The sequence below is a fragment of the Dipodomys spectabilis genome, unplaced genomic scaffold (genome assembly GCF_019054845.1).
Source record: "Dipodomys spectabilis isolate Male_0828 unplaced genomic scaffold, ASM1905484v1 ptg000030l, whole genome shotgun sequence".
NCBI lineage: Eukaryota > Metazoa > Chordata > Mammalia > Rodentia > Heteromyidae > Dipodomys > Dipodomys spectabilis.
The window spans coordinates 4,739,230-4,753,548 of record NW_024870707.1 but is presented as its reverse complement, the minus strand read 5'-3'; the positions used below and the strand labels follow the sequence as shown (position 1 = coordinate 4,753,548).

At 39.3% G+C, this 14,319-nt stretch overlaps 1 protein-coding gene across 1 annotated transcript in view; it reads right to left on the bottom strand.

Annotated features, from left to right (window-relative positions):
• Positions 1–13,485, bottom strand: part of LOC122105319 (fatty acid desaturase 2-like protein FADS2B) — a 39,379-nt gene extending 25,894 nt beyond the window's left edge. The window contains exons 1-2 of the mRNA XM_042676520.1: positions 13,165–13,485; positions 3,362–3,472 (exon numbers count right to left, since the gene is read on the bottom strand). Of these exons, the coding sequence (XP_042532454.1) occupies positions 3,362–3,472; positions 13,165–13,485 (432 nt within the window). The remainder of the gene's footprint in view (positions 1–3,361; positions 3,473–13,164) is intronic.
• Between the last annotated feature and the right edge of the window lie 834 nt (positions 13,486–14,319).

The window sequence follows — 14,319 nt, the reverse complement described above, 5'->3', positions numbered from 1 at the left end:
TACCCACTCCAAGGGGAGAAGAGAGTATAAAGACGTAACAATGTATTCTTACTAATTACTAATGGCAAACTTGGTTGTGCGTATGAATCTGTATTTTCCAGAATATTCCCATAGTTACTGGTGATCTTTACAAGATGCCTTTCCTCTTTTCAGCCCTTGAATGTGTCCAAGGAATTCTTTTATGGAAAAGTGTGAACACACAACCACATAATTCACTTATATGAGCTCTAAGGATGAATTTTTGAGGATTATTTCAGCAGATTTTCGGGAGCAGGTTAAGGTTTCCATTGTCCTATATATTTACTATGTGAATGTGCCTGTGTGTGATTATGTACAATACATATTGTTTTGCAAGATCAAGCTTGCCACACTACCTAGGGAAGTGTGTGGGGACTTGCGAGAGGTATCACTTGGTTTGATGCTATACTGGTTTTATAGCCAGAACAGTTGAGATGGTGACTGAAGTTTGGAAAAAAAATATCAAGTTTGGACAGGTGGAAGAAAGGAGAGAAATTCCAAATAAAAACAATAAGCAGCTGTGAAAGTAATTCTAGATGCCAGAGTCTCATTTGAAAATACACTGATGTAACCTTAAATTTTTGTTTTTCTTTACTGTGGACAGTAAAGATTGGCAGGCAAACACTGGAGTACTTGAGCTATACATGTAGTCCTTTTGCTTTTTAGTTTTTCAGAGCTGGTCTCAGATTAACTTTGCCCTGGCCTGGCCTAGATCTGAGATTATCTTCTCTATGTAGCTGGGACCATAAAAATGTGACACCATACCTGGCTTGTTTTAGAGGCAGGGCACCATTAACATTTGCTTTCTGGGCATTGAAGGTGATCCTCCCATCTCTACTTCCTGAGAAATTACCATCCTCTGCTAGCGGTACAACTTTTAAAGAAACCATTACTGGCCCAAAGTCTGTATGGGGCTTATCTTTCAGTACTCCATTAACCTTACAATTCTGGTGACCATACATAGATAGTTTGAATAACTGCTATCAGTCACCTCTCAGGTTGCTCCTAGTCTGATCAGCTTTTCTAATTGACTGATTGAGTAGAAGTCATCAAAATCCAGAAGAGTGACTGGATTGAAATATTCATCTAGTCAGTGACAAATGGGAGATCTCAACCCAACTCCTGACACCCAGGGTCATAGTTTTTTATGTACGAAGACCTGAGTATCTGCATGGACTACCTAAAGAAAACTTGTGGCAGACTTCACCTTCCAGAGATGAGCATGGTTTTAAATCCTGGTTATCTTATAGCTCTCAGCCATTATCGAGAGTGGTCTTTTCCTGACAGAAAGTCTTTAGGAGGTATCAACTAAGCGAGGTGTCATCTTTTCACACTAACTTGGGGCCATCTTCCCCACATGAGGAGAATACATCTGGAATTTTGTAAGTTGCTCTATCATCATTGGGGTCATGATAACACCTAAAATGATCAAACATTTATATGTCCAATGTTGTTCTAAGTTCTAAGTTCTCTCATTCTTCTTCCTGACAGTTCGAATAAAGTTGATATTTTACGTGGAGAGAAATTGATGGACAGAGAGATTTGGAAATGAGTCTGAACAATTTGAGAGTGGCTGGGATTGTGAATTAGTGCAGGCTGCTCTTCCTCAGAGCCCAATATTCAAAGCAGAGCTTGATACATGGCCATGTGATATCTATATATGCATATGGAGTGACTCTAAGCCATTAGTCTCAGCTCTGTTCAGAATCAGTTCTGTGCCTCACATTCTCCTCACATTTCTGTTTCATTTCTTAAAGAGGAAATAAACTCCTACCTTCTCTACTTCACAGTGATATATGGACCAGTACTTTGTACAAGTGATTTAAAAAAGTTAACAAACTTAAGTTCTTGTCCAATAAATCACAGCTGAACACTAGTGGCTCACGTTTATAAGCCTAGAAACTCAAGGGACTGAGATCTGAGGATCACAGTTAGAAGCTAGCCCAGGCAGGAAGGGCATGAAACTTTTATCTCTAATTAGCCACCTCAAATTCAGGAGTGGGAGGCGTGGTTCCAGTGGTAGAGATCTAGCCTTGAGTGAAAAAATTCAAGGGACACTGGAGATCTTGAGTTAAAGCACTAGTACTGTACGTGCACACACACAACATTACAAATTCAAAATTTTTACCATTAAGGATCATCGCTTTAAGCTTTATGTAAAGCCATCTAGGTAAATTTTTCATCTATAGAAACCTTTGGATGACATTATTTCATAGACTGAGAATATTAAAGAGAGAATGGTATTCTTGAGAATACTGAAGAAGTTGTGAGAAAATGACTTAGAATTCCAGTTCTTTCATATACCAAGCGGTGGGATTTTCAAAGGGCCATTTATTCTTCACAAGTGGCAATTTGCCCGCATATAAAATGGGCAAGAGTTAGGATATATTTAAAACTTTCATTCAGCATTGTTTTATGGGCTTCTTAGTACATGTCTGATCTTGTGCAGGCAAGCAAAAAGGACACTGGGATAAGGAAAAGAAACACATTCCCTGCTCATGAAATCCATTGTAGCAAGGAATAGAGACACAGACACCAAACACATAATTACAAGCAGTCACTGAAATAAAAATATGCGTAAGTTTCCTGACACAAAGCAGGTGCTTAGAGACAGAAAGCTACTTTTGAGTAGAGTGCTAAAAATTGTAACAAGGAATATAGGCATAGACACCAAACTCATAATTACAGGCAGTCACTGAAATAAAAATATGTGTAAGTTTCCTGACATAAAGCGGGCACGTTGAGACACAGAACGACTATTGAGTATAGCGGTAAGAATTCCATTCTTTGTTTCACAGTAGTTTAAAAGTTCTGAGGATCTAAAGAAATGACTCTGCTTAGAGAAATGCAGAATCCCCTCTGACTAGTCCTTCTTTTGTCTTTCTGTGTCTTTCAGTTACTCCCAGTAGCCCCTCCCCTGAAAATACTAGGTAGAATATTCCAGCAGCAGAGAATTCTTCAGTTTTAAATGGTGCATTGTTCTGAGTCACATGATGGAATCTCTTTGCTATTCATTCTCTCCCTGTTCAGAGCACGAATCATCCCCACGTCTACTATATATCCGTGTTTTACATATTGCCCTTCTAGTGGTCAGTGATGGGGGCAATCAAGGTATCTCTCATGGTATCACACTACTTGTACATAGGGCCCAGTCCCAGACAAAGTTTCAAGTGCCCACTGAGGTCATGAAATGTACCTTCTGTTACTGTACTGTCTGGTGGGCTTACACATGCGTGCCATGTACTTTCTTACACCGTCCCCTCCCCAACCCAATACTAAATTGACCTTGAAATGTTCCCTTTCTCCATCATTCTTCCTTGTGGGTTCCTGACCCATTACTTACATCTTTATTTCTCTCCAGACTGGGCTCTCCTGGGGCAAGCTCTCCAACGAGCAGTGGCTTCAGGTACCGCTTCACGATGTCCTGATCCAGGTGCATGGCCATGAAAGCATCCTGGAAATCACAGATACTTGTTGGAAGTGTGGGAGAGGGAACACGTTTGTTTAGACACCAACCCACCTCTTCTTACTTGTCCTGTACCCAACTCAGCACAACATCCAACACACAGTCTTGGCTTCTAATTCTTCCATGTGGAAGCTTTGAGTTGATGAATTATACTTAGGACTCTCCTATGAAAGCATAATGCCAGAGACCCATTTAGCCTAGGTAGTGTTTCTTCAGGCACAGCCAACATGGTCAGGGTCTTCTGGAACATCGGCGGAACATCACTGTTTATTTGACTGAGTATCAGAGGAAAGAGTTTCTTGAGTCTCTTGGCCAAGATGAATCTTTAACTCATAAGCTTACATATGGAAGTGGTCTCTACTGTCTGAGCCACACAGTATCTAAGACTGTCGATGACAATTCACTCTTTTAAAGAGGGCCTCCTTTAAGTGGTTGGTCAAGACCCAGAAGAATGAGACTTCCTGCTTAGGTCTTTCCAGAGAAAGACATTTGATTTAATGACAGTGGCTAAAAGCAAAGACATGAGAAGTCACGAGATCCCATTCCTCACATCTGGGTTGTCTAAAGGAGTACACTCTTCACGAAGTTTGTTATAGAAAGGCTCCTACAACGCCACAAAAAACCACCACTACTTCCTGTCAACATCATCTACTCACTCCACATTGTATGGAGGAGCAGTGGGGCTCTTAGGTCTTCTTATATGGGGAAGTAAGAGACTCTCTTTCTACAAGAATGTGAATAGTTTTTTGGGGAGTGGGGTGGGAAGAAGAGCCTCTAAGCGATAGATGCTGGACTTTGTGTTGTCATGGTTTTGGGGTGAGAGGGATTGAAAAGGAAAACAAAACAACAGAGGTTGTAAGTTGAACATATGGAGGCCATAGAATACTCAAGAATGGTGGTTGTGAACAGTACGGATCCACAGACCAAACCTTGGAGTCAGTTTTCCAACCTTTAAAATCTGAGGTTGCTGCTTAGTAACTGTAGGACAAGTCTGTTGACTTGTGTGTCTTATTCTATCCTCTCATCCCTAAATGAAGGTGATTGTAGCCGCTCAGTTTATAGAGTAATCATGAAGATCAAATGAATTAATTTGGAATGTGGATTAGCACATATGAAGTTTATAATAGCTATTAACACATGTTGTTGCTTATAAAACTTTAGTACAAGAATCCAATAACAGTCTTCCTATACTCTAAGGCTAATGAATATGTCAATGAATACAATAAATCCCACATCTTCAAATCATGTAGCTGCTTTAAATATATCCAAGAAATACGTATATACCTACTTGTATAAAAGGCTTATACACTGATTAGAGTAATGAAATAGATTCGATATCAACTATTTCACATATGGATCTGTAGATGTAATGATGTAACTAGGGCTTTTTTTTTTTTTTACTTCAGGTTTTTGTCTTTTAGAACCACTCCAGGCTTTACTGTTCCTTCTGTATACTTCTTACATCCTCCTTGGGAGATGATGGTATTTCAAGGATGTTTAAAGTTTTTCCACATTCTATGTGGCTACAGTTTAGTTCTGACCAGGAAAAGAATGAGTCAATGATTAAGAGAATGCTGAATGTCTCTCATGGCAATACATCCTGACAAAATTTACACCTGCTTTGCTATTTCATAGCAGGATAGAATGGTGGATGTTGAAGGATCAATGTTAAGGCAAAACAGAATGTAATCTATTGCAATTACATGCTTACAATGTGCTGATTATACTATTCTTAGTTCATCATTTCTCCTGATCCCCAGGGAGGTCTATACTGTGATGACAAATACCAATGAGGTATAGACTTTTCCAGAACAGTAAGTATTGATCTGTTTTATGGACCTTTGTTCTCAGTGCATTCATGGGGAAATATAGCACGGAAGTTTTAGAAAATTCAATAGTTTTCTAATAGAACCCAGATACTAAGTTGTGCAATCTGTTGTTGAAAACCTGCAAGAACAGGTTCAGTTACTTACATTCCTGGGCAAGTATAGTCCTGCTGAAGGAAGGAGAGGGAGTAAAATGAAGGAGAAGGGGAGAGAGCTAGAGTTAACCCCGTGCATCCTATGTGAAAGATGTTCCGTGGGCCAACTTGTAGGGTATAACTTACGTTACACAGGAAGAGACACCAAGTTTGAAAAGTGAGAGTCCTTTTGATGTCATATCCCACCATCAATGCAAAACCAGGATTGAAATTTGGGATTATCTGGGCCTAAAACAATGAAGTTGTAAGCAACGGCTCCATTCTTGATATGTATAATTGTTTTTCTATGGGACACAATGCAAGATCACTTTTAAATGATGCTAAAATCAGTTTGCATCTACTGGAAAGAGGATAATGGTATTTCTCCATCTTAGGTTTAACTTTTTAAATATTTTATTTTATTGTAAAGATCCTGTGCAGAGGGGTTACGGTTACATGAGTAAGGTAATGAGTGTATTTCTTGTCGAACATGGTTACTCCCTCCTTTGTGATTTTTTTCCTACTATCTCTTCCCTCTCTTACTCCCCCACAACCCCGTGGGAAGATGTAAAGATCATTTCCAACATAGTGTCTTGTGGCATATCATTGTTGCAATGGATCATCCTGTGTCTTTGTTTCAGCATTTTGTTATTCCTCTTCCCATCCCCAAATTAGATAAATGTATATACAAGATGCAGGGTACCAAAATCAAATACAGTGACAACAGGGGATATACCATAGTGGGAAGAACATACAAAAGAAGCAAAAAAAAATCACAGAGTTCATTAAAAACATTAGCATCAATTCATGGTGCAAAGGGAATTTTGTTTTGGTATGTTTATCTAGGCATTTCCTGTGCCTTCTCAGCCTTACTTTCTTCTGTATCTTTTACACTTAACAAATAGTCTGTGTCTCTTCATGTACAATTCACTTTGCTTGATTTCCTCCTTCCATACAGCTAAGCTCTTCTTTGGCCTTTAAGACTTATATTACAAATTTCCTCCCCTCACTCATTTACTAAAGTTAACTCTAATCACTTCTAGGCATTCATGGCACTTTGTTCCTAGATCTTTTCGTATTAGGTTGCAATAAAAGAGTATGTTGGCTTCTTAATTATTTGTGAGTTTTCTGAAGACCAGAACTACTAACTGTTATGGATTAATGTGTGGCTAAGACCCACTGCATTGCCCCTTACATAGCATGTGATGACTACATGCCAGGTGAACAAGAGAACAGGTGCATAGACACATGGATGTAACAATTCTTTACGGGAAGCATTGCATTACTGAGGCCTTGCTTTCCAAGGATGCAGGTAGTAAATGCCTATGCTCTTTCTGTCCGCCCCCACATCTCTATTTTACATTTTACTACTTTCACTTCTTTCATTTTCCCTCACTAGCCTTCTGGCTCTCTTCTCCATTATCATCTCCTCTTCTGAACTTATTCACTAATTTATATTGCCATTCAGCTAGAAATGGATCAATCAATATAGCAAAGATGTGATTATTATGTTTCTTTTACAAACATTTTGGAAATGCTGCTAATTTATTTTTAGCTATCATCAACAGGGAAATGATATGCTTTCCTATAAAAGCAATATAATCCCTAGTAAAAGAGAAACACATGTAAGTCAGAAGGCCTGAGGCCAAACACTGAATTTATAATTTAAACAATATTACTCAAGTTGTTCCTTGCAGGAAGACGCCCAGCCAAGAGGGCAAATGTGTCCTGAAATCCTCCAGACATTCCATTTGTCAAACCTTGTGTCTATGGTGCTACCACCACAAAATGTCTGCCCTTTGCCATTGAGACTAAGCTACTTGGAGGTAATGATGGATCAGGCACCTTTGCATGGGGTGATTTACCTCAATTCCTAAGCCTAAGTCTTTTTTTATCCATGTAGATAATGTTATGTAATCCATCACATGGATTTACTAGTTCCTTCATTCATTTAGTCCTACTCATTCTCAAGCCTATCCATGCTAACATCGTAGGCTTTGAAATGGCAAAAGGTGGCTAAAATCACAGGCTTTGAAATTAGACACACTAATAAATAATTGCACACAATTACCAATATGATTACTTGGGTCCACTGATATGGGTTGAAATTTTCAAACAGAAGGGTATGAAGAAACAAACATGTTAAAAAAATACCAATGGAGAGAGTATATGTCATGAATAAGATAACTGAAATATAGGTTTTTTTTTCCCCTAATTTACTTCGAAAAGCTTACAAGCTGAGACGGTGGCTCAAGTGGTAGAGCCCCTGCCTATCAAACATGAGGCTCTGGGTTCATACCCCAGTTCTGCTAACTGCTAACTACTCATGAGACTCTCATAATCAGCCAAAGATGAAGTTCCCATTCCCATACCTTTGGGGAACTCCTTTTCTGCTGTTCTTCCAGATCTTTCGTGCTTCAAGGGTAGTGGCTAGAGCGAGACTTTTAATATTTCAGATGAAGAGTGTGCTATTACTGACTAATGAATCATAATGCACTCCACCTCTGCTTTCCTTTGCTTCTCCTGTTCCAGCCTTGCATTTGTTGACACTGTTTATCCCAAGCTACATGCAAGGAATTTTCTTTGGGAGTTAAACACTATGCTACATTTCTCTACATAGAAATCTTCAAGATGGTTGAAGACTATGAGCTTTCATCATCCATCATTGTCTTATTCATCTGTGACTCAGGGCAGAAGTTTTTTTTTCCTGTGACATTTATGGGGGAGGTTGTCTAGAGATGAGAAGCTGGCTGCCCTCCACATAAGATCATAAATCTCATTTCTTTGTTCCAAACATGTATCAGTGAATGCAAGGCAGCATTTACATTTTGGTGGAGCTTAGAACAATGTTGCTGTCTATAAAATTGATAGCCAGCTATTTATTCATATGTGTGTCCTGTTATTAAAGTGTTTCATGATCCTCATTTTAAAGATTGCAGCACTGACCATTATGTTGTCATTATATGGCAATCTTTATAATTGATCCTCACTGTTGCACTTAGAAGCTGTCTCTGGCTTTTCTTGGGTGAGCTCACACAAGTAAAAATACCCAGGCCAAAACTCTAGTAATTAGTACTGTAACAATAGTTTAAGAATCATATCATTTGAAAGAGACCACTTAAGTCAACGTTCCTTTGATGTGTTTATTTTCTTAGAGAAAATTGAGCTTCTTAGAGAACATTCAAACCCATGTCAGAAGAAAGGAACTAATAATAGAACACAAAGTAACCTTCATTCATTGAGTATTTAATCTGTGCTGAGCACCATAAAGAGCACTTCATTCCACTTCAGAGATGGTAACAACAAAACTAAGGTTAAGATGTTATTTTCCCTTTATAGATAAAGAGATTCCAAAGGCTTGAACAACTTTCTATGGTCCAGCCTAGTAAATGGAAGACTGGATGGTCCTACTAAGTGCAGAGTCCAGAGGTCCTACTAGACCTGTTTCATTCCAAACCTTCTGCCTTTAGGCATCAGACTGTACCTCTATGCAGCAAGCATTTTAGAGCAAATGAAGGGTAGAGTTAATAATCCCATGGGATGGATATATCATGTAGGTAGGAATCATATCCACTTTCTATGAGGCCTAGAAAAGAGTTCCTGTGTGAGCAAAAAGAATGGGGCAGGTGCAAACATGGGTTCAGGGCTGCCATGTAGAGACTTATACTCAGTATTTTAAGTTCTATAGAGAATGTTTGATCTCAAGTGCTCTGACTTCTTAGCTAGGATGCACAATGCATTTCCCATCATATACTGTTCTGTTCCAACTAGAGAGCATACAATATAATCAGAGCATCTAAGCAGATGATAAATTAACGTAAATTAATGATGACATTTATAAAGGAACTGTGGATTCTAGTGGTATGACTACTCATCGCTACCATCTAGTGAACCATAATTTAATGTCTGGTATACATTCCACTTACTAATGAAATATACATTCCACTTACTATAAACCTGGGTAGGTCCATTTCTCCTTAGCAGATGATGAAGTTGATTCTCAGAGCATTTCAGTGACTTTCCTAAATTTGACTAACCTATTCAAAGGCTCAAGTTCCCAGCCCTCTGAGTAACCAGAGGCTCCTTCTGGAACTTTTTAGTAATCTGGAGCCAGCTTTCCTTGGAGAAAATCTTTCCTCTGAACAGCTTTAGATTTATTTTTCTAAGGTACGTAATACATAGTTGACCGTGCATGTGATTTTTCTTTATTGCCACATACATATTTTAAGGCTGCTTGGCTTTTGTTCCTAAGGATCTGCTAGTATTACACTAATCATTTTCCTCATTGTTTAGAGTAGGAAGTAGAGGCATAATAATACCCTGGTTTCTGGGAGATAATGATCACTAGCAAATTATAGATTTATTGTCTGGCTACTTCAAGTGAGGCTGGGTTATTTCCTTCTCATTATTATTCTAGTTATTTTTTGGTGGTTCATGGACTTGAATTCAGAGACTTGTTATTGCTAGGCAAGTGCTCTATAATTTGATATATGTTTGTAGACATTTTCTTTCTTTCTGTTTTGACTTATGTGATTTTTTAGATAAGGGATCATACTTTTTTTTCCCCAGGACTAACTTTGAACTGCAGTTCTCCTACCCACACTTCTTATACAGCTGGAATTACAACCTTGAGCCTCTGTGTTTGTCCTTATCTGAGATTTTCAACATAGTTGAAAGCCCATGTCTTTGCCAGAACATCCTTGAGCTAGTTTTGTGATGTGTGTTGGAAAAGCCTGATCCATTGTACCTAAATTGTAGGACTGAGGGAACAGAAGAAAAAGAGATCAGTGTTTCTCTTTCAAATCATTTTTACATTTGTTATTTGTCTGTTATTTATACAGAAATATTTCCCCACTTTGCTAGATTTCTAGACATGTATCAACATCTAAGATACTTCCATCTCTTGCTACAGGATTCTTTTCCCAAGGAAAGGTTATCATTATTTTAAAAACTATTATTCGGATAAGAGAACACGGGATGCTAGCAGGGTGTGTCCAGATGAGAGAATGAAGACAGAAAAGCGATGAACAAATAAGACATTGGTGGGATAATTCAGGAAAACTAGGATTTGCAGGAACAGATGCTGATGGCACCAAAGATTCGGTCTCCTGTGCCTTATAAATCTACCAGTCATTTGTAAATTTTCTTAGTAGCACACCCTCCTTTTAGACTGTTGCTCAGCAAAATGATATCTTCAGCCCTTGGCCTGGAAACCCAGCTGGAGAAGTTCTATGCTTCTTTGTAATCAACAGGTACATCAACAGCAACAAAAAGACTAGGTTTCAGATTTTGCTCTGTCATACAACCTCGAGCTTGTTTTGTTTCTTTTTCTTTTGTTTTTTTGGGGTCCGGTCGTGGGGCCTGAGCTCTGGGCCTGGGCGCTCTCCCTCAGCTCTTCAGCTCAAGGCTAGCGCTTTACCATTTGAACCACAGCGCCACTTCCAGTTTTTTTCCTGCTTATGTGGTGCTGAGGAATCGAACCCAGGGCCTCATGCATGCAAGGCAAGCACTCTACCACTCAGCCACCTTCCCAGCCCGTTGTTTTGTTTCTTTAGACCTTTATTTCTTTATCTATACAATGTGGAAAATAAAAATTCCAGTTGGGAGGAAATACACAGCCCATGTAATACTATAAGCTGGAACTTCCTGAATAAACTCCTGTTTCACAACAAACAAGGAGAGAAGGTTGACAAAAAGATTCTACACAGCAGAGGATGTAGTCGCTAAGCTAAAAAGACACCATACAGAACAGGAGATTTTTGCCAGCTCTACATCAGATGAAGATCTAATAACCAGAATATACAGAGAGTTTTAAAGAAAATCCCAAGGAATCATTAAATCCAATCAATAAATGGCAAAGAAGCTAAACAGATATTTCTCAGATGAAATTCAAACAATCAATAAATAGATGAAGAAATGCTTAACATTCAAGGCCAGAAAGGAAATGCAAATAAAAACAATATTGAGATTCCATGTCACTCCAGTCAGAATGACCATCACCAAAAGTATGACCAGCAACAAGTGCATGCAAGGAAATGAGGGATAAAGAAACCTTGTGTGCTATTTGTTGGAATGTTACATTAGTGTATCTCCTATGGAAGTCAGTGTGGAGGTTTGTCAAAAGCCTAAACATAGAACTATCATATGATTCAGTGATCCTTAAGCATTTATCTAAAAGAACATAATAAAAGCATAAGACTTAATAAGACCCAATAAAGTTGCCCGTATGTTTTCATAGCAGCACTATTGAACTGTTCACCATACCAATGTTGTGGAAATGGTCCATAACTAGTGAATGGATTAAGAAAATGAAATCTACACACACACACATACACACACAAGCACACACATATACACATATGTAAATATAAATATGTTTATATGCATTATGTGCACACAAGCATACGATGGAATTTTATTCATCCATCTGGAAGAATGAAATTTTGTAATAACATAATTTGCAGAGAATCAGATGGACTTGGAATAAAAATCATATTGAGTGGAGTAAGCCGGGCTAAGCTTAGAAAGATGAAGGGCAAATGTTTTCTCTCATATATCAATGTCTATTTTGCTTAACTTTGATTTTGCCTTTCTAAGGGATTACCCTAGTTTTGGTTTCCCTTAAATGGACTGTATTTCAGTTAATGCATTCATATGAACGTGCACACCACCCAATGTGTTTACTTATGTGTCTATAAACGGATTCTAGCTTCTACATATGAAAGAAAACACACAACTATTATTTCTCTGGACCAGGTTTACTTCAAATTAACACAATTTCCTCCCAATCCTTTCATTCTTTTGCAAATGCTCATTCAACAGATGAGCAAAATTCTACTATGTATATATACCACATCTTCTTGATCCATTCAGATTATAAAATTTGTCACTAACATCTTCATAGACATGGTCAAATTTATTTAGACATATATGCATATATATGTATTGTACATATTCTTAGAACGTGAAAAAAAGAATAGAATTTGTCATTATCAATTGCTGGATTTGTGACACATTGGTCACCGCTGTGAATATTAGCTATCTCATCTGTAATATTAGCTATCTCATCTGTAATATGGAAATGATATTCAGCTTCACTGGGGGAGGTTGAAGCAAGGTATCACATTTGAATATATCCATAGAAGTGGGTTGTATCACCTTTGTCTTACTGAATGAGTTACCAGGTGCAGAAGAGCTCTGCAAACACTGAAAGTCCTGGTAATCGTTGGCTCTTTCGTTGTTATTGACACAGAGTTGTGTCCACTGGATGGCTTTCTTTCTTTCACTCCAATGACGAGTCAAAAAGTTCTGTGTGAACTTCATATATTCCTTTTTCCCCCCCAGATTTTTCCTTCACCTTCACCTTTGCCAGTTTCTTCCGATTAGACAGTGTGACTGCACTTCTATTCAAATGAAAACCAACACCAAGAACATAGCCAAACCCAGAATGCACCAGCAGTATCCACTATCAACATCTGAATATGCCTCAAACTGGGTGTGCATATTAACTAGACTTGTTTAGATAGGAATCTTGAAAAATTGGTTTGGGAGGAGATGAGTGATGGTGGAGCTGAGCACGAACTTGAATGTTTTTGGGAAGAGAGCCAAGAACTGAGCCATGTAGCAGCTGGCAGAGGCAGAAAAGGGGAGGGCATGGAGGGAGAGAGCAAGGGAGGGGAGAAGAGAGAAAGAGACAGAGAGAAAGCCGGGAAGTCCTTACCGTGGCATCTTCTCCGGCGTAGTGATTGAGGACTCTGTGCCCTCCTGGATGCTTCTCTGCCCACTTAGTTACATTGTAGACCTTGCGGTTGATCACCAGCCACTGGTCGGCCTCCTGATTGTGTCTCTGGATCTCCTGCCAGGTGTACGCGTTGAGACTCTTGCTGAGCACATTGTTCTGGCCATTTGCCTCTGGCTTTACATAGCTCTCAGCTTTCCCATTTGCTCTGGGTTTCCCATTCGCCTGATGCGTCTCAGCTAGGTAGGGCTGACTCGTTCCTACAAGGCTCCCGTTGTCCTCAAGTTTTTCTTCAAGCTTCATGGTCACCGAATCCCAGGGATCATCTAGATGGACTCCTGAGATTTCTATTGTTCTACCTGGGCCACGAAATGACCGCTTTTCTTCCCTTTCATTCCCCTGAAATATGATGCCTGAGCAGAAACACTCTTTAGTTCAGTTGACCCTCCACAAGCCTGATAGTGAAACAAACTTTCCACCTGTCCCTATTCTGGTCTGTCACCAACCTCTCCTGCTCTGAGGGAGGCTGCACATTCTTTCAGTCTTTACTTCTCCCCAGGCTGGCTGGTCTCTTCACAGCATCCTCCTTCATCATTAAATGTCCCTTCAGTGAAGAGTCTGGACCAATCGCAGCCCAGCTGAATGCTGAGCTCCGCCCCCAGGGAGGAGGCGGCTGTGCCCCGTGCTCCTGGAGCTGGGTTGGGTCAGTCTGTTCCCTGAAGTGCCTGTGAATAGACCTTGAAGGTTGCAAGTTCAGCTTTTGAGCAAAAACTTTCCAACTCTCCAGGACGACACAAAATGCTTGGTGGACTTGGGAAATATTCTTCTGACAGTTATCATGCATCACAAGTCAGGGAATTCAAATGCTTTTTTTTTTTTTTTTTAAAGCTTCCTTGTAGTTTGAGAGAATCAACATCAACCACCACTTTTCACTGTCACCATGTATAAAGGTAACAACAACAGACATGTGCTAGATAGAACTCATGACGGTTTACTAAGTCTTTGTCACACGCTTTATCTCATCTAATCCTCCCATCCTTCTTCAGTATTCCATCTTCCAGCTGAGGAAACAAGGACTGGATGCCACAGGTAAGATTCCAGCAGTATTATTCTGTGAGTGACAAGTGACCCCCATAG